Genomic DNA, 20,202 nt, shown 5'->3' with positions numbered 1-20,202 from the left:
TCTTGGACTAGGACTTTATACTTGTCTTATTCTCTAAAATGTAAGATGGAGATGTCTCTATATATTATCTTGTTTCTCAATATATATATATATATATATATATATATATATATATATATATATATATATATATATATATGCATGCTTTCTTTGCAATTTATCATTCATTAGATGTTGTCAGTTGTTAGCAAGTTGTTATGTCATGGTTTCAAAGTGCTATATGAACAGCGATGGCCAATGATGATTATTATAACAGAAACAATATTTATATTTATTTAATTATATTTGGCTTCATTCACTTGATTACGACATCTATAATCCATGATTTTTTTTTAAAAAAAATAACACAACCATCCATACACTGTAGGAAAAATAGGAGAGCGTCGTATAAATATTTTTTCATGGTTGTACTGCCTACGCTTCTGTGATGCTTTAGAAAGCATCGAGGATCTGTTAGACAGCACGTGTTCACATCGGCAAATGCATTAAAAACGTGTCGGCAATGCTAGTTTTTTCTGTAGTGATAGAAAGTTCGTAATAAATTAAGTAAGAATTTTTTTTGATACGACAAAATAACGTGATGGATGAAGTTGGAACCATGATTACCACTTCTCTGGTTTGCATGCTTTTCCCGGAGCTTTTTGTGGCTACCCCAAAATAAAAAAGAAAGCCAGCTTCCTTACTCTTCTTACAATCATGATATCTCACAATCATAAAGCAATCAATCAACCAGTCCATTTGTTGATTTGTTCATAGTGCTAAAAATTCCACACTCGTCAACATTTCTAAACTGTCACCATTCAATATTGTTAGGCAGGAAAATGTGGCATGAGAAAAACTGAATGAGCTAAAAATGAGAAGGGAATATTGGAGAAGACTAGAACATCACTTTACCATGAATTTGGAACTCTTATCAAATGGTTGGGTGGTAGTCTGGTACACGTTACAACACCGTTGTAGCCGTACGATCAATGTCCAGCAGCAGCATGAGACTAGATATATAAGATTGTAGGAAGTCATCAATGGAGGCTGGTCAACCACTCAACCTTCACCTTTGCTACTTTCAGAAGCCTTCATAGGTTGGTATGTTGTTCAAGACTTCATCAATCTCCATATATAATTAACTAGTCATCGTTTGTATCATATAAAAGTTGCCAAGCCCGTTGATATAAGTGGATTTATACGTATGTACGTGTGAGATAACAAGGAAAACCGTTATTGCAAATTAGCCATGCTGCTTAGTCACCCATAAGATAGGAAAAGTCCATGCATGTTCCACGTAACACTCCAAAAGCCTGTACTCTAAAAACATTAGGCAGCTTGCAAAGAGTTCTCCAAAGCTTCCAACTCTCCTGCTGCCATGGAGGTCCCCAAAGGCAAGGAGACTACTCCAATGGAGGATCGGACCGACGGCACCGGAAAACCAGCCGGCTCTCCAAGAGGAGTCTTCCCTGAGCTGTGTTCTCCATCTCCAGTCCGGCTGACCGTGTGGTGCAAGTCACTGCTCTTCAATGGCCATGGCTACACAGTATTCGATGATTCCGTTGGTCGAATGGTCTTCCGGGTTGATAACTATGCCCATAATTGGAGGCAGGAGACGGTGCTCATGGACCAGGTTGGGAATGTCCTCCTCACCATCCGGCAGTGTCGAAAGGTGAAGAGAAAAATTATCTTCATCTTATGGAAACTCCTTATAATTTTCCATATGCTTCATGTTCCTTGGATGTTCTCTGTAATTAAATCCTAGTGTCAAAGTAGAAAGTAGAATGAGTTAGATGATTGAAACCTAAGTTCTGGTTTTCATTAGCAAAAGAAATTCTCGAGAAATTTGAACTAAGTTCTGTTTTTCTTCCAGTTATAAAATTTTTGGATATAAAATCAAGCTAGACAAATAAGGCGAAAAAAATCCAGTATCAAAATGAAAATAACAGAAGTGCTGCATCCATATGATGAGATTGTCAATTTGTTCTCATTTTTTTCCCCTTTCGCTAAGGTATTTTCAATTTGATTTAACTAATGTCATGCATGATGAGTCATATATAATGTAATATCTCGATATTTGTCTATAGTACTAAAGCTACATATATGGAGAAGAAATAAAATAGCTCATCACTTTGAATTTGTTTAAAAGATGTTTTGCAAAATTCATAAAATTTTAAGGGAATTATATATAGGATGCTAGATAAAGAGATCGATGGATCGATCGATCAGTTTATCATGGAGATAAATTTGTTCCATTAGGCCTGCCAATCGAGAGCCGGCACATGAAATAATATATGTCAGATTCTAAATGAATTATTATGAATGGTGAGGTGCATAATACAAGTCCAGCATATACCTATTGATGTTACCAATAAAACCTAACCAAATTTCGGAGAATTAGGGTGAGTAATGCTTGATGGACTTTCAAGTCATATGACTCTTTCTATTTGCTATTTCTTGAAGGGGGTGTCTCTACCAAGTAGGCCAGGCTCTGTGGTAAATGCACTGCACCAACCAAATTTTTCCACCATCATTCTCCATCAAGCATTGTTTAGGTTGGCTTCCAATTCGCATCCACCACCTTTCTCCTTGACTGCTGTTAGAAAAGGGACAAATTCTTTGGTAGATGGAAACTCTAGAGTCTAACAAGCGGTTTTTGATTTCTCTCATGTGATGTATCATTTCAAAGAAGGTTGTATGTATACTAATTCTACGGTCGAAGATCGTTCTACATTTTATCTTGAAACATACTTGCTAAGTGATCTACAGCTATTAGTTGGTCCATGTCAATTGGTCCACAAGAAGAGGCCAATCCAAGCACGAAATGGAAAACTCTTTCCCAATCATCTATTCCATTATGCAACTTGGAAGAGCATAATAATGACTGCAGTCATCCACTTCTGCCTCTGATCCCTGTTTGCTCTTTCAATTTGTAAAGGCTAGCTATATCTCTGCAGATTTTTCTTGAGGTCTGTTTTTGTATCTCTTACTTCATTTACTAATTGTCTGCAAATTGAGAGGTTGTCTGGTTGTTTTCCCTAATTTTTATATATATATATATATATAATCTTAAAAGGGACCATGTTAGGTATGATCTTAACAACAACATCAATACTAATAACAAGTTGGGTTTGTGATACTTCTGTTTCGAGGCAATTCCGATGCACGAGACATCCTGACTTACACTTTTTGCTCTTACATCAATTGAATATATGTTATTATTTTGCATGCGATTGATTAATACCTTCGAGTAAATGTGTCGCACATCCAATCAGGATAGAAGCATAAGAAATCATGCAGAACTTTGTCATTGAGGACAAGTTTTACTAACTCCGGGGAAGCTTGATGTTTTCACAGATTTTAAACCTAATGGACAGTTGGGAGGTCTACAAGGGTGATAAAGATGTTGTAGGTATGGTTGGGCAACAGAAGCCTCTATTTAAGGCTACAAAGGACTTGGGCAATCCTCGTTGCACCGTATCAATGGTGTCCATGACTGGAATGGAGCCATTAGGTTACCGAATGAGCTGGTCACGACAAAATGAATGGTCCAAGATTTATCAATCGGCGGCCAATGCACCACTTGTCGCTGAGGTAACAACAAAAATATACCAACACAACTTCCTTTGTCACAGTTTTCCAAAAAATGAGTAAAATTACTCATACCAAACCATATTGTATGTTTCATGGGACAAGTTAGATGGGTTGGTTTGGTCTACTATCAACAAGATGTATAAATAGATGATTATGTTTCGTATTTGTGAATAAATTAAGGTCATAATTTTAATTTTCTCTCAAAAGACTATCAATCTTTTTGGCAGGTTAGTAGAAAATATGGTGCTTCCCCGAAGATATTACTCAATAAAGATGTTCTGACCCTGAGGGTGCAGCCTTGGATGGATCAAGCTATAGCAATGGCTATGGTCATGATCACCAACTCAATGAGATGATTGAGCAGTCCAAATGTATAAGGTGGTTTCCCTTGTTCAAGATTGCCATTAGACAAGAGGCAATAACATGAGCACTTTGAGATATTGATGCACTAACATATAGTTGAAACTTAAGTAATACACTAGGCTAAGTTTGACAAGGAGCAGAAACACCCCAAGACTCTGGTTTCTCCAGTGGATGCACAAGTGGTCAACTCTCTCTCTCTCTGGTCACCATAGTTGCAGCTGGTTATAACTCATGTTACCTGCCATCCTATCGTCATCAAGACTATTAATGAAAGAAAGGAAAACAAGATTGCTAATGAAAGAAATGCAATGCAACCTCATTTTTAAAAAATTTGAATGAATTGGGTTATTTCGGTCTTTTGTGATGTTAGGTTCAAAAGGCTGGATGAAACTGACGAGTGCAAGTTGAAAGCAGGGTAAAACATAAGAGTGTTGCACTTCCACCTAAATTATAGTGGTAGGGCGAAGGCCAACTTAGCAGAAGTCGCATGAAAATCTTTGAATGTCGTGTACAAAAGAACATAGCCTCTCTCAACTGCTTTCATTCAGTATGTGGGTGTGTAGGGCCACCGGCCACCGGGTGTGATGCAGTGGGGAGACACATCTCTACCATCATCAACACATGACATCTAATGGTTCAAGACAAGATTCGTCGTCTCGGTACTGGATCCCGTACCGATGCCACACTAGCACAATGTCGGTATGATATGGTACGAAATTTTTTCTGGCGTATTGAATATCGATACGCCATCCGTACCGGATACTGGTACCGAACCGGTATGGTACGCCGCGTACCGTTTGGTTTGGACCGATACAGCATACCATAGTTGAAGAAACCTATGGTGTAGTAATGAGGGGGCACTGAGAAGCTAATTTTAGCTCCTTTCATGCAGCTATGAGGCATGAGGAAGCTAATTGTGGATACTTATTCCTATGATGGTGACAGAGAAAGTGCCATAAGGCCTGAAGCATTATGAAGTCACAAGGGACTTCAGGTGTGGCTGAAAAGTGCCATAAGGCCTGAAGCATTATGAGGTCACAGAGGTTGAGGACAACTTTTTCTTCTTTCCCTTCTTCCTCTCAACTACATTTCCTTGTTTCTTCTGGTCTTTTCTGAGAAAGGGAGGAAGACCTGCCTGATGGAATTAGCCACGTTTGTATACTTGGTCATATTTATTCCTATGATGGTGACAGAGAAACTTTTAAGAACACAAGGATTTCTGGTGCGGCTGAAATGTCCCATAAGGCCTGAAGCATTATGAAGTCACAGAGGTTGAGGACAGCTTTTTCTTCTTTCCCTTCTTTCTCTCAACTAAATTTCCTCGTTTCTTCTGCTCTTTTCTGAGAAAGGGAGGAAGACCTGCCTGATGGAATTAACCACGTTTGTATACTTGGTAAACACTGCATGGTCTCAGACCCAGAATAACCTCTTCCATTTGGAGGAGCACTAGTTCTCCAACAAGTCTTCCCTGCAGCATAACATGCCATGTGGCACATGGATATTGGTGCAGTGCAATTGATGGGATTGGTCCAGTGACATCACATGTGCCATGTAGGAAAATACTTGACAATAGGCAGGTCCTCTAGCTTTTTTTTTTCTTCCTATTTTTCTTTTTATTATTTTTGGTCATCTTGATGGAGGAGGCCTCATTGTATAAATGTGCAAAGATCAAACTTCATTTAAAGTCCTAACTTGTGCATTGAAACAACTTTTCAGACACAATCCCTAGGAGACAGATATATACACACACACACACACACACACACACACACACACACACACACACACACACACAGTTCTGATGTAACTCCCAACCTCACTAGATAAGCCATCTCATTTCCCTCTTGGTGAACATACTGAATCATAGCCATATTGCACTAGCTCTAATAAATCCTGGACCTGTTTTTTATGACCGTACACGAGGACTAGCTCGAGCCCCATTTCACCTTTTCAGCTGACTAAGTACATGTTGGATAAGCTGGACTTCGACAAAGTTCATGTTGGATAAGATGGACAGGTGAACACGAGGTGTTGACAAAGGTTGAAAAATGGAATGATTGTTGAGAAACCAATTCATTCATTCTATTCATTTGCAGGTAAGCTTCTATATATTCTTGGGTTGGCACAAAAGAAAAAGTTAAAAAGGAACTACATACACACATACTATTCAGGCATGCTCCTACATATTTTTGGGTTAGCACAAAAATGAAGGAAAAAGTAAAAAGGAACTGCATACATGCATGCATGTGTGTGTGCAGGCAGGTGTATTTGTATATGTTCCATATGGTTCAACTAATAATATCAGCAAAAGGTATTACATAGTGAGAGTATATTTAGATATTAGGAAGCTTTCGGACCTGCTAGAAGTAAGCTTGAACCAGAAAGGAACATCATCTCTTGAGAATTGGTGATGTTCCTCCAACACCTTTTGTGCTGCAATGTAATGAAAATAAGACCATATTGGTCATATTTATTGACTGTCCCTTAAGGGTGTGTTAATCGCCGCACTTCAATCAAAGACCATCTCTATTGATTACGAATACAAGATTGTTGAGGAATAAAGGTGGTAACAAGAAAGTCAGGGAATATTACTATTTCATGGAATATTGCTATTGTTGATGGATCCATAACACCTATTAACAAAACAGAGTGTTAGAGGAACTCACCAAGCTTAGATATGACGATTTATGCTCGGGCTGAACCCATTTGTCTGGTTAATGGTGGATCTTGATTTGTGAGTCCCAGTTCTAGATCTTAATCAATTCAAGCTGAACTTGGATTCATAACATCCACTCCAGAAATAAGTGTCCACTAAAAATAATCGGACAGAGATCACTCTCCATGACTGTCCACTGAAAATTTTAAGCAATGTCAGCAGGAGCAGCAGAATTCTGTAGAAATAAGCAGTCTGAAACCTATGAAGGTGGGAGCAGCAAGATGCAATAAACTATACAGCATAACATGTATCACTGAATCTTTATAATGAAACTACTAAATAAATGAGATTTTCAGTATACAAAACAAACTGGGTACATTCTTATCTTGTAATCAGTTATCAAATGGGGTAAAATATATGGCAACCCATTGGTTAAAACAATAAAAAAAAATTGGAGGAGAATTGCCCTTCCCCAAGGAATTATACTCTTGCCAATATAGTAATAGATCATGTCAATTAAATATACAAGAGACATGATCTGTTGTACAGCCACATCAGAGGGTAAATTATGGATGTTTCTAAAATCTCTTCATTCACCTGGGCTCTGAGTCCTATGAATCAAACCAAATAAGAGTCTTCACAACTTTATTCAACCAAACTGAATAAATTCCCAATTCCTGCCAAAAAAAAAACAGTGTCATGCTAAAATAATCATATCACACCAAGCTACAAATCTCACCCTTAGTTAATTTCCATGTTCCTGCTAGTCTTTGCATAAATAGAATGCAATCTCTTCATATGAGAAACAGTCCTTATTCCTTCACACATTACCAATAATCACCACAAGAACATGACCCATCCCTGAAATGATGGAAACGATTGGTATCCCTTATGATAATCTCCTTTGAGACAATTTTGCTGATGAACTTGAATGCTGTGTGGCAATACTCACACACATGAAGATTTTCCTTCACTCTGATGGGGGCTCCAGCTGGTGTACTAATCAACCCAAATGCAACAGCAAGCTTCTCATTACGGTGAGAAAGAAGCGCCTGTTTTTGACCCTGCTCCATGTCATGGAGGTCGATATCTACAGTAGGAACATACCCAGCTTTGTTCATCAATTCACCCAGTTCTTCTAACTCAGCATATATTTTTGGTGTCCTCTCATGGCTTCTATCACCCACAATGAAAGTGTGCGCTCTGCCCTTCATCTCCATCCAACTCATGCCAGGCTCCTCCTTCACCCTGCTAGCTTTCATCAACCTTCTCACCTTGGCAACATCATCCCACATACCAGCCAAAGCATATATATGAGTGAGAAGCGCATGGGTTCCTGACTTATCTGGCTCCAGAGCAAAGAGCATCTCATCTGCTTTCCTACCCAATTCTATATTCCTATGGACTTTGGATGACCTTAGGAGTGCTACCCATACTGAAGCATTGGCTTCAAAAGGGATGCTATCTACAAGCTCCATTGCCTCGTTTGGTCTTCCAGCACGGCCAAGAAGGCCAACCATGCAGGCATAATGCTCGTGATTCCGTTCAATGCCAAACAGCTCTACCATTGATTCAAAATATCGTTATGCCTCATGAATGAGACCAGCATGTTACAAGCACAAAGAACACAAGTCAAGGTTATATGGTTCAGAGCAACACCCTCTTCAAGCATCCTTTGGAACAAATCTAATGCCTCCTTCCCGTGCCCATGTTGTCCAAGCCCTCCAATCATCGTAGACCAAGAGACAATCCCCCTCTCAGGTATCTCAGAAAAAGCTAAGGATGCATTCTCGATGCTCCCACACTTGACATACCGCATACATGCTGACAAGTGCATTCTCAGAAAAAACATCAGACATGAACCCCATCTTCAGCACATGAACATGTATTTGTTTCTCTTGCTCATAAGCAGATAAACCAGCACAAGCATTGAGCAGGCTACTTAAGGCAAATGAACCTGGCTTAAGCTCCTGGTTTAGCATCTCACAGAAAAGTTTCATAGCTTCCTCCCATTGCCCACTCAGAGAGTAAGCTGTGATAATGGATGTGAAGGCCACCACATCTCCAAATGGGCATTCCCGGAAAACTCCTGCTGCCTCCTCTATGCAATTACACTTCCCATATGCATCACCATTTACAACATGCGGATCTGATAAAAATTCTGCATTGAGAGCAAGTGGCATGAACTTATTTACTCCAATTAGGAGCCTGAAAGCTTGCAATAGATTTAAGAACTGCTGGTCAGATTAATGCTCAAACCCTCCATCCTCATCTTAGAGAAGAAAATCAAAGCCTCCTAAACATCCCGAGATCAAAGCATTCCGCGAAATCAAATCCTGCACAGGGATCAAGTTAAAAGGCTTTCCTCACATGTCCTAGACGATCACATTAGGCATACATATCAACAATCGCAACACCCACGAACATGTCTGAATCAGAGCCAGCCTTGATCAGAGTACTATGTATCTGCCGTCCCAGATATAACATTCCCCATCCCAGCACAAGCCTTAGACAAATTGAACACATTTGGAAGCATTCCACAGTGCTTCAAATCCAAAAACAACCTCAAAGCCCAGTTATCATGTCCACAAAGAACACACCCAGCAATGAAAGCATTCCATGAAACAATATCAGGCCGAGATATCCCTTTAAAAACTGTAGCTGCGGCCTCGATATCTTCTAACTTTGCAAACATATCCACCAGTGCATTGACGGTAAATGGGCCTGAGTCATAGCCAAGCCTAGTGACGTAACCATGAACTTCTCTCCCGTGGCGCAAATCCTGCGAGCCCGTGCAAGCATTCAAAACACACGAGATTCCACTCATCACCATCTCACTAAACAACCCAACTGCCTCCTCACACTGATCATTCTTAACATACCCCGCAAGCATTGCATTCCATGAAGCCACATTCTCGCCTGCAATGCCGTCGAACAGCTTTCGGGAGTCCGAGAGGAGGCCGAAGCCAGCGTACATTACAATGAGGGTGTTGGCGACATAAACGTCGAGTCGAACGCAGCGACGATCGCGACAGCATGGGTTTGGGTGCCAGCAGTGAAGTCCGAGCAGGCCTTGAGGAGGGTCCGGAGGGCGAACTCGTTGCTCAGGATGCCTAAAGATCGCATCTTTTTGAAGGCCAGGAGGGCCTCGCGGGTGAGGCCGCTGCGGACGTAGTTGGATATGAGGGGCAGACCATGAGACAAGGTCCGAGTGGGGGATTACGTCGAAGACCTTGCGGGCGCTGTTGGGGGAGCTGGATTGGACCAAAGCGGTAGGATGGGACGGCAGAGGGGAGGCACGACTTGGTGAGTTGGGCGCCGGAGATGGGAGGAGAATGGGAGGCGGCGGGGAAAGGTGGGCGGGGGCGGAGGAATGAGGGGGGGACGGCGGCGGTCGCAGCGTTTTGCTCTTCCAGGAGAGATTTGGCGGCGGTTTGGAGGCAGCGAGAGATGCCGGTGGAGAGAGCTTTGGAAAGGGATGGAGGAGCAAAATTCCTGTAGCTGTGTTTCTGGGTCAACCCAGACCCGGTTCAAGTTTATTAAATCGATAGGCATGAAAGTGCTATGCTGTCTCAGGGAGTTGGTAGTCCCTCGCACCCGTGTCCCTCAGCTTACTCTCGGAAATACCAACAGTTGCAATTTTTTTTATTTTTTCCTTTTGGTGAACCGGATGAATCATGATAACCCAAAAAGGAGTCAGACAGTAAAATATCCCTAAGTTGGCCTGGAGCAATAGATTTGCCCTCGCAAAGTACTCCTTTGTATCCCTAAGATGACCACGATCTTTCCAAGGCCGGGCCAACCGAAAGTTTTGGATGTTGAAGTTCAGGCATGCATTTGGAAGTTCATTAAAGGGTGGATAAAATTACTATTCAATCAAACATCACTCAAAAAATAGTGAATTAATTTATTTGGTTAATAAGTGGAAAAGGTATTTAGCTAGATTAAGGATATTTCAGGAGAAGGGTGAATAATTTTAACCATCCAAAGCTCTCTCTCCAACTCTATTTTTGCCCTTTTTCGGTAGCTATATCTCACTAACTATGAGAACATCAACTAAATAGTGAATAAAATTATTCATTGGTTAGGAGGTAAATACCAATAATTAAAATTATTCAAGGGATGGTTAGTTACTCGGCATCTAAACATAAACAATAGTACAACCCGGATGGCTTGGCGGAGAGGATTCTGCAAGGATTCGAGGGGCCAACAAGGACTTTTCTTTCGACCGCTTTTGTTTATGATATGCAGAAGGGCAGTGATTAGAAGTCAGACCTCTCCAATTCATAGTTGTCATGACAATGGTAATTCAATGGGCTCTATGTAAAATTATGAGCATTCCTGCGAACGTATATTTAGTTTCATATCGATTATTCGCTAAATAAATCTTAAGTACTTGTATAAAATCAAGTAGCTAAAAAATTATATTCCAGCTAATTTTTTTGGATAAGATCCTAAATTATTATAAAATACAAGGATACAAACAATAACCATATGAAATTGGATCGCATATCACTGCACCAATCATGGACACAGCTATATTTGGAGCTCAACTTGCTCATTAATTTTATTTGGGAACAGCCTGTTTAGAAGAGCTAATAAGAATTTAAGATCATATGAAACTTTCATTTATATGCTTCAAAATAATAATCATAATTATATTTTAATCTTCTAATGATAATAATAATTAAAATAATGTGTATATTATAAATTATTTATATATCGATATTCCAAGCTGACTGGAGTCCAGATTGAACAAGGCTTGGTTTGTTTCGTAATCAAACAAGCTAGACTCGGGCTAGCCTGCGAACAGCTTGCACCTTCACCGCATTAAGAATCAAATAAAATAGTGCATAATTCAAAACCCCAACTCAATATAGATAGTTCTCTCTAAAATTAGAGGGGAAAAAAAAAACAAACAAGACACATACATAGTAACATAGCTCTCCAAGCAAACATAATTACATAGGACAACTACAGTCCGACTTGTCACTTGCTCTTTGCTCGGTCCAATTTCCAGAACACATCCCTCCCCCCTCTCTCTCTATATATATCATATATGTCCCATGATGAGCTACAGTGTCTTCCCCTCATGAGAGTGGGCGTAGGTCCAGAGCTCCCATGGAGAGCTCACATCTCAAACGGAGGAAAAGAACTCTCCTCTTCCACCCCCACCGTCTCTCCTCCTCTTCTCTCGTATTTCCTCCTAAAGCGGTTCCACTCCTTCCCTCTTCCACCACCTGATCACCATCGCATGGTCAGATAAAAGAGATCACATAAATTTAAAACAAAAAAGCAAATGACCAAATTGCCCTAAATGCGATCAAAAGAACGACAAAGCAAGCTCTTCTAGATCTTTCGAAAAGAAGAAACGCGTTTCCAGATAATCCGGCCACAAACGCGAGCGAGCAGAAGCAAAAAAGGAAGTCGTTTCCCATTGCGTTTCACAAATGCTCAAGTGACCAAAATACCCTCGAGATCCCCAGATGCTTTTATGGTATACTACCAAGGACTAGGAGCAGGGACTACGTTATTCTGCTACTTAAAAAACCCAAAGCACTTACCGGCGAAGGGGGAGACCGGAGGAGTAAATCCGGCCGGGGACGATGGCGGAGTCCCCCTCGCCGGAGACGGGCGCCCTGTCGGCCTCTTTATCATGATGGCCCTCGAAACCCTCGGCTCCTCCTCCTCGCCGTACGATCTCCCTCCGCCGCCCCCGCCGCCGGCCGCCGCCTCTTCTGTCACCATCACAACCACGAATCAGATCTCAGCATCTCGATCCCCGATCTATCTCAAAACAACGTCAGAAAAAAGAAAGAGAAAAGGAAAGAAAAGAACTGTAAAAGTTCGCCGGACCTCGGGCGGAGGGCGGGCGGATAGATAGGGAGAAGGGCTTCCGAAGGCGCCCGAGACCGGCGTCGGGTTGGGGGCCGGCGAGGGTGTCGTCCCAAAGCTTGTCGAGAAGGCTCATGGAGTTGGGTACGGAAAAAGCCAACGAGAAGGGTTTCAGAGATCCTTAGTGAGTCGAAAGAGGAGGAGAAAGTCGGTGCCTGGAAAAGGATTTATAAAGAGGGATGGGGGCCTTAAAGGCCGAGCAGGTCTGCGTCGGATCGGAGAAGCCTGGCCGTTGGATGGGATCGGGAATAAGTGACGTGAAAGGTACACGGAGCACAAGGTAAGATTGGAAGGGGCAGCTTGATCATAAAGTAAGATGGCGCCACGTGTTTGTTATTCCGACGGATGTGGATTGCGTCACATGGAAGGGCCCTGTCGCTTTTTATACCGCCAGCGGTAAAATTTGGAGTCTTCTGAATCTTACCGGGTGGTCCGGGTTCAAGGTTCGTGCCTTCCACTCTACTTCAATTTTTTTTTAACCCTTTCTTTTTTACTTTTATTTATTGTTATAAGAAGCCGTACATATATGTCTTTAATCAGATATCAGTTATTCATCTATGGATCCAAATACTTATATAATATTAAAAAATTAAATAATATTTTTTGGCTGGCTATTTTTGGTGGGACTCTGAATTGTTATAAATAATATCAGAGAAGATCTGGTTCATAATTCTATGAATTAAGAAACACTACAGCACAAATACATTAAAGTTGACCATGAACTGATCGTAGTGATAAAAATTTTGATAATACATCAACTATCTCCGGACATGTATGTTTGACACAATTTTGTTAAGCATGCAAAAACACATGCATGCAAATTCACACCCATCACTCAAATAAAAAAAAAGAAAAAAATCTAAGCCTCATCAAATTGATTATTTTGGATTGTGAAGAATATCGTTGAAAAATTTATATAAGTTTTTAAATTCTGCATTCTGTGTTGAATTTAAGATAAGATAATGATAGCTTGTAAAAATGCTTTGCATTAGTAGTACATCGTTCTCATGCTTACATGTGGCACAGTATAGCAACTGGTTTTTAGCATAGCATTTTTTTAAGTTTATGTAACACGATATGGCAACTCGTCAAGCTTATGTTGCACAATTAACAACTCATGATATGATTAATTTTGATTTATTGATCGAGCTTCTGCAAAATTGAACCAATGCTATCACGTCAGAGGATGGGTGGAATTTTTTGTAATACTAGAAAGGTACACTTAGTAGAATAATGCTATTGAAACTCAAGAAAAGGATATATTGAGAGACAGCTAACATTGTTTACACTTTTTCAATAGAATGACATCGACGATGCATCGAATTGATGCTATGTCAATGAGAAATTTGATTACACATTAGCTATTTCTAAATTTGTCTTGAATTTGAGTTCATCAAGCATTTTCCTCATACAATAAATTCCAATATTGGCTATTACACATGATTATCCTCCATAATGTTGTTTCCAACACATCTTGATTATTGGCTTCATATTAGTATAGTCGACATCAATCATGACAAGTTGGATTATGCAAGAACTTTTGGATTTCTAGAAAAGATGATAACTTTTAATATTCTCTTTGTTTGGAACGCTCCTACTTTCATCCAAAACATCTGACATGTGCATGCTATGCAAGCGTATGCAGACATAAATGACCAGAAGAGTAGAAAGAAGAGTTTTATGCACCCATCTAGATGCAGCTCATCATAAGACGATTATAATTAAGCCGAAATGTTATTAACCCAAATGATTTTTACAAACAACCGAAAAAGAAGCATTAGATCTTTAAAAAGTGTGTTTGAAAGGCCTTATGCCTGAGTGAGCTGCAGTAAATTATGGGCAGAGATTTCAAGCACCTAGACCTTGTTTCAGGGAGGGTGCTGTGAGGGTTATTGTAGTTAAGCATTGATGTTATATTTAAACTTCCCTTGTAGTAGAGGCTTGTTTTGGGTCTCTTTTGCTGGTGAGTCTTGCTTCAAAGATCTTTAACAACAAATAATTTAGACTAGTTGGTGCCCTAACTTTTGTTATGGCCTGAAAAATAATACTAGGTTAGGTCTGCTCAAAAAACTAATGCTAGGTTAGGTTTTTTGTTTAGTCAGAGTGGAAATTGTAGCAATGGGATTCTTCAATGGTGAATTGGTTATTGACCGACATGCCCATATATGTAGACTCTAACCCACTGTAAGCATTACAGTGATTATAGTTAGTGGATAGAATGGATTTGGTAAATTACCAATGGAAAAGAAAGTGGTGGTCACTGTTCTTACCTATGCATGCAACTACTGATTCATGAGAGCCATTGTCACTTGGCCTTGTCCTCAAAGCGGGGGACTTAAGCGTAGTCCCAAAGTAGACAATAGCAAATCTCTACATAGTCATGATAGGGGGCTCTGATATTTCATGCACATGACAAGCTCACTTGCTATGTTGTAATAGGGGATTAGTCTAAATCATAGGAATTAGTGCGTAAGATGTAATTGTTGAATACTAAGTTGCCAAATGAGTATAAGTGGATCCAGGAGGCATCTGAGAACATAGAAATGGGAGCCTCATAGTGCATGAAATGGGAGCCTCATAGTAGCATTTTCCTTGGTTGATTAACATAGTGCACATGCATTGCTCGATAGGTTAAGGGAGTTCGCTGAAAAATTTCTCAAGGAGGAGGCATCTGAGAACATCAGACATCCCTTTCAATCTCTACTAGTGGGGGTTTTCAGTGGAGACCAGATCATAAAGCAACAAGGGTGTCAATATGGCCATAATTGCTGGCAATATTTCAACCTAATTTGTGATGCTGTTTTGGGGATGATGGCAAGTTATGAGCATAAAGTGAGTGAATATGACTCAACTAAGAATGCAACTACCAGATGAGAATGGAAAACGGAAACGAAAAGAAATCTATATAGAGTTGCAGATGCTGGTTTAGAGAGAAAAAAAGAAAGTTGTGGTTAAGAATAACGGTATGAATTGAACCCAAATTATTTGGATTCAGATGAGATGTGATTCCCTCTTGTAGGAGGAGACTAACCAATCTCAAAATGTCAACCTTATGCATTGGACTTGCCCCTGATTGTAAAGTAAAAAAGATTGGCAGCATGATCATGTTTGGCTGCAAATGAGGGGGTGTCATGTACACATTCTGAGATTAAATAGTCTCTTTCCTGCTAATCCTTTGAGCTTGCTGGTAAAGGCCCTTCTATTGCTAACTTTTTTCGGATAATGGCCGCACTTTTACAAATAATATCGACAAAATTTGCAACGAGAAGAATTGTATATGGACTTTGGGATCAACTAGTTCAGGTTCAAAAGGTAAAATATGGATTCAAAAAGAAAACAAAAGGGAAACAAGCGATCTATATAGTACGTCTTCCAGCATAAGACATCTAATGTTGATATTTAAAGTTCTATCATTAATAAGAATCGCGACGGAGCAACAGAGTTATAATATAGTTTTAGATTCTTAAGCAATATGCTAATCAATTTAGGATGCCTTAGCAGCATGACAATGATCAATTCAATAACAGGATTTTTTAGGGTACAAGACCAATTTAATAATTGATGGCATATGAATGAAACTATCTCGAACCCCCTGTTCTAACATTTTTCTCACAAATTACATAAGGAAGCAATGATTGGAACCTTTTCTATTTATAATTGTAGTACAAAAGGAATCTTCATCTAGGATATTAATAAATAAAACCTTCATAAAGAAGTTATGAAAGAATTCAGAAGCATTGTATGTGCTAAATCAGAAAAGTTAATGCGACAATCTATCTAATCTATAAATACATTACAACCAACAAAAAAAAATCTAGTACACGCATGAACAATATTTTCTAATCTGAAGGTAAATTATTAAATAGAGAGATTCCAAAAAAAAAAACCATGCATTATTTTGTCTGAGCATATCAAAGCATTAAAGTCCACATCACTCTCCTAGAAACAAACGTTTAAGAATCCACACTGATCAGCTTCTCAGCACCTACATATATTCCACTAACAAACAAACTGACTTCAATTCCAGATAGAAATTTAGGTAATGGGGCTCAGATTGGGGAAGAGGAATCTGCGAACAGGTCCCCGGAGCTTCTTGTAGAGCCTGTACTCATTTTTATAAGCCCTACCCCCTCTTTGTAATCAACCTCAATCCATCCTTCCATCCCCTATGTAATTTGCTCTGTATTTTTCAACTCTATTTTTCTAATAAATAATGGGGGGGAGTTTCTCGCTTCCTCCATATTTCATCAAATAAAAAAAAAAAACAAATAAGCCCAACTGGCTGCCATCATCCATATTTTTCTATGATCTGATAGCTGGTTTGGTTAGGTTCACATCAAGAATAAATTCATTATTATGAAGTACCAAATATACCGTATGTACTTTTAGGAGTGAAAGAGAAAGTAGATAGATAATATCCATTTAGATTCATTTTAATATTCGAAATATATAGATATAAATTTGAGGATCCGACTAATATTCATATCTCATATCCATATCCATCACAGAAACAGATACAAATATGGATAGACAATTATCAAATTCATATCCAAATATCTAATTGTGGTTGTAATCCTATCTAATAATATATATAGCACCCATAAAGGAGTCTAGCGACTGCATTCGCCGAAAAACATTTACACATGTTGCAAAATGCCTCGTCTTCTTTCTAAGCCTTAAAAAAAAAAGGAACTCCAAAGCAGCTTCACACAAGCATCATACAAGGAATCAATCACACCATGGTACTCCTGCTTTCTCTTCATGAAGCTACTTTGGTGTGATTGATTCATTCATCAAGTACTCATCTCAATGATTGGCCCACAAGAACAAGTGTCTGAGATTGGCGTGGTGCAGCGCCACATGGTGCATATGGTGTAGGATATAATTCACTATAAAAAAACTTATTTTTTCCGACACTTTTTAAAGCCTATATCGACGCTTATAAATGTCGATATTTTTTCCATCAGCGCTTTCTAAAGCATTGGATAGGTGAGGGTGGAAAAAAAATTTGCCGACACTTTTGAAAAGCATCACTAGAGGGCGGTTTTTAGCAACACTTAAAAGCATCGCTAAAAGCCGACGCTTTTACGTGTCGAGCAGTTAGCGACGCTTGAAAGCGTCTACTTTTAACTGCTTATTTTTTTAAAGCGTCATTATAATTATTTTTTTAAAAAAATATTTGAAAAGAATTTTTTTTTTTTAAAGGTCAGAGGTCATTCTCCTGGTCTCCATATAAATTTTTGATAACTACTATAATCTTCCATTCTTGCTTTTTTAGTCCTCTGCAACAAGAATATTAGTCCTGTTCAAACCTTCCTCCATGAACAACAGCAAGCATTTGGTGATTCTACTTTCCATCTGGGTCATCAGTGCTTCTACTTTCCATCTAAATGATATAAGCCTCAGAAGTATAAAAAGTGGTTCATTGCCAAATAAATGTCATATCTCAGAAAATAGAAAGAAAAATTTAAAAGCTATCATCAAAAGTATTTGATATACCCACCAACCACCATGAGAAGAAAAGCTATCATAGATTTGCCAGGTGATTGATCATCAAAAAGAACCCCTTGACCTAAGAGAGAGAGAGAGAGAGAGAGAGAGAGAGAGAGAGAGAGATGATAGATCGAACAATGATCAGCTTCCTAAACATAATCAACGGAAAAATCTCCAAAATTCAGAAAGAAGAGCATAACAAATTTAAAACAGTGAAATGAGCAATAAAACCCTAATCCATCAACAGATTGCCACTATAGCATGCCAAAACGTTTAAAATCGAAGATGAATAACTTAAATCTCATCCACAATAACAGATCCGAGCAGACAAAAAGAAACGAAGAGCAGATCTTGAACGAGATGGGAGCTTGGAGAGATCAATACCTGAGCCCGCACGGCAAATAGAGGCCGAGCAGAGAAAAAAACAAAGAGCAGATCTCGAACGAGAAGGGAGCTCGGAGAGATCAATACCTGAGCCCGTACGGCAAATAGAGGCTGAGCAAAGAAAAAGAAACGAAGAGTAGATCTCGAATGAGAAGGGAGCTCGGAGAGATTAATACCTGAGCCCTTGCGGCAAATAGAGGTCAAGCAGAGGTGGCGATCGCCTTCCCCGAGATCAAAGTCATAGATCGATTGAAAGAAAAAGAGAAGGCGAGAGAGAGAGAGAGAGAGAGAGAGAAGCGACTGAGAGAGAAGGGGAGGGGGTTAGGGTTTTGTAGGGAGGGAGCGGTTGGAGGAGTTGGGGAGATGGGGAGAATGGTGTGGATTTTTTTTTTTTTTTAGGAATGCCTCCGACAAACGCTTTAGAAAGCGTCGTCGTTGGGAATCGGCCTCGGACGATGCTTTCTAAAATATCGTATTTATTTTGGTATCTTCTGACGCTATTGGCACGCATCAGCAAATTTTGGTGCACCAGCCAAATTACCGACACTTCTTCCTAGCGTCGGTAGTTGGGTGTCAGGAATTTACCTATTTTTCCTGTAGTGATTGTTCCCAACAATCACAGACATGCAATAAAGCTTCAAAGGCTCGATAGGAACAGCCCGTATATCTTCTCGAGGTTGCAAGCTTGAGCAGTTTAGGATCCTTTGTGATACAATGGCTATTGAAGAAAGGATTTTATCGCCCACAGGTGGACACAGAGGGCACAAACTTCGACCCATAAACATCATAACCGAAGGGCTGTGACCGCAAGATCGAATGGCAAGCAAGCTAGGCATTTTAGGGCACCATTCTGATGTGATGAACAGCCATAAGGCAACAGGCCACCACAACTTCATCCAACGGCCTTGATTTTATTGAATGTCGCCTTTAAAGCAGTATAAAGTTAGTTTTAGAATTATGAAGAGACCAGGTAGTCATGTTGATGTAGCATGAATAGTATGCACTGCAGTTGCTGTGGGTATCAGTAATCTTGACAAGGGTCAATCAATGGGATTTCAAGGAGAACTTATTCCATAATTGTAAGAGTCCGAAAGGACTCAAATCTTTGCTCGGAAAACATAATAGGATTTTAACTTTGTTCTCTCCTGTCTTTGAGTATTCCCTCTTCTTTCACCACTCATTCTGTTCTCTCTGCTGCTTATTATGTTGACTATTAGCTGCTAGATACCTGATTAGCATCAGATGTCCATTCTTCTGTTCCATTAATACTTGCTTGCTAACTGGAATCTGCTGCTTTTGATTTCTTAAAGTCTCCATTCATATTTATACATTACTTCTCTATTTTTGGATTTCTAAATTAAGACCTAAAGGCTCTAGATTTTTACCCAGCTCATCCTTCTCCTCTAACAGCCATTGGCCTTACTTTTAAGCTCTGTTATTGGCTGTCCTGCTATCAGATTCTTGACAGCAAGTAATAGAAGTGCTTATAACTCTCAATCCAACCTTATTTTCAGACATGCTCGCGTGTGGGAAACCAACCCTAGATTGTCCTACATCGCTCTTCCTGTCGGTCTGAGGGTGGCAAGGTGCAACCATCACACCCTTGGTCCGAAGTCTTCCATTGGCAGGACTAGGTGAGCTCAGAAAGCTGCGCCTCTGCAAATGGGAGATTTGTCATATTTTCTGTGTTTGAGCTCGGAATTGTGAAGATCGCTAGGTAAAGCTTTAAAAATAAGTAAAGATAATTTATTTATAAGTCGAAGCTCGACTACTTAGTTTTTGGGACAAATGGTAATTTTAATATGGTATCAGAGCAGAGATTCTGAGTTCGAACT

The 20,202-nt window shown here is 39.7% G+C and overlaps 2 protein-coding genes and 1 pseudogene across 3 annotated transcripts; 1 reads left to right on the top strand and 2 right to left on the bottom strand.

Annotated features, from left to right (window-relative positions):
- The first annotated feature begins 890 nt into the window (after nucleotides 1-890).
- LOC103719727 (protein LURP-one-related 8-like) lies at nucleotides 891-3,932 on the top strand. Its single transcript, XM_088716966.2, has 3 exons — nucleotides 891-1,654; nucleotides 3,340-3,576; nucleotides 3,804-3,932. The coding sequence occupies exons 1-3, from the start codon at nucleotides 1,361-1,363 to the stop codon at nucleotides 3,930-3,932; spliced, it is 660 nt and encodes a 219-aa protein (XP_088573092.2). The 5' UTR covers nucleotides 891-1,360.
- A 2,971-nt stretch (nucleotides 3,933-6,903) lies between these two features.
- Nucleotides 6,904-10,106, bottom strand: LOC103719728 (pentatricopeptide repeat-containing protein At4g14850-like; annotated as a pseudogene). Its single transcript, XR_015975823.1, has 2 exons — nucleotides 7,548-10,106; nucleotides 6,904-7,272 (listed from the first exon to the last, which is right to left on the bottom strand). The product of XR_015975823.1 is annotated as a pentatricopeptide repeat-containing protein At4g14850-like (transcript).
- Nucleotides 10,107-11,725: 1,619 nt separating this feature from the next.
- LOC103719715 (dormancy-associated protein homolog 3-like) lies at nucleotides 11,726-12,845 on the bottom strand. The gene is made up of 3 exons (XM_008809082.6): nucleotides 12,452-12,845; nucleotides 12,160-12,333; nucleotides 11,726-11,835 (listed from the first exon to the last, which is right to left on the bottom strand). The coding sequence occupies exons 1-3, from the start codon at nucleotides 12,564-12,566 to the stop codon at nucleotides 11,726-11,728; spliced, it is 399 nt and encodes a 132-aa protein (XP_008807304.3). The 5' UTR covers nucleotides 12,567-12,845.
- Between the last annotated feature and the right edge of the window lie 7,357 nt (nucleotides 12,846-20,202).

This window comes from Phoenix dactylifera, chromosome 2, assembly GCF_051530095.1.
Source record: "Phoenix dactylifera cultivar Ajwa chromosome 2, Ajwa_hap1_PhDact_Kaust_v1.1, whole genome shotgun sequence".
In the NCBI taxonomy this organism is placed as follows: domain Eukaryota; kingdom Viridiplantae; phylum Streptophyta; class Magnoliopsida; order Arecales; family Arecaceae; genus Phoenix; species Phoenix dactylifera.
The sequence above is the reverse complement of the archived record's forward strand: the minus strand, read 5'-3'. Positions and strand labels throughout refer to the sequence as shown.

Bases quoted from the DNA above. Each gene is read 5' to 3' on its own strand.
- LOC103719727 (XM_088716966.2), top strand. From the start codon at position 1,361: ATGGAGGTCCCCAAAGGCAAGGAGACTACTCCAATGGAGGATCGGACC. The intron at 1,655-3,339 runs GTGAAGAGAAAA...ATGTTTTCACAG, and splicing joins CCATCCGGCAGTGTCGAAAG to ATTTTAAACCTAATGGACAG. The intron at 3,577-3,803 runs GTAACAACAAAA...TCTTTTTGGCAG, and splicing joins ATGCACCACTTGTCGCTGAG to GTTAGTAGAAAATATGGTGC.
- LOC103719715 (XM_008809082.6), bottom strand. From the start codon at position 12,566: ATGAGCCTTCTCGACAAGCTTTGGGACGACACCCTCGCCGGCCCCCAA. The intron at 12,334-12,451 runs GTCCGGCGAACT...TGATGGTGACAG, and splicing joins CCGCCCGCCCTCCGCCCGAG to AAGAGGCGGCGGCCGGCGGC. The intron at 11,836-12,159 runs GTAAGTGCTTTG...GATGGTGATCAG, and splicing joins TCCGGTCTCCCCCTTCGCCG to GTGGTGGAAGAGGGAAGGAG.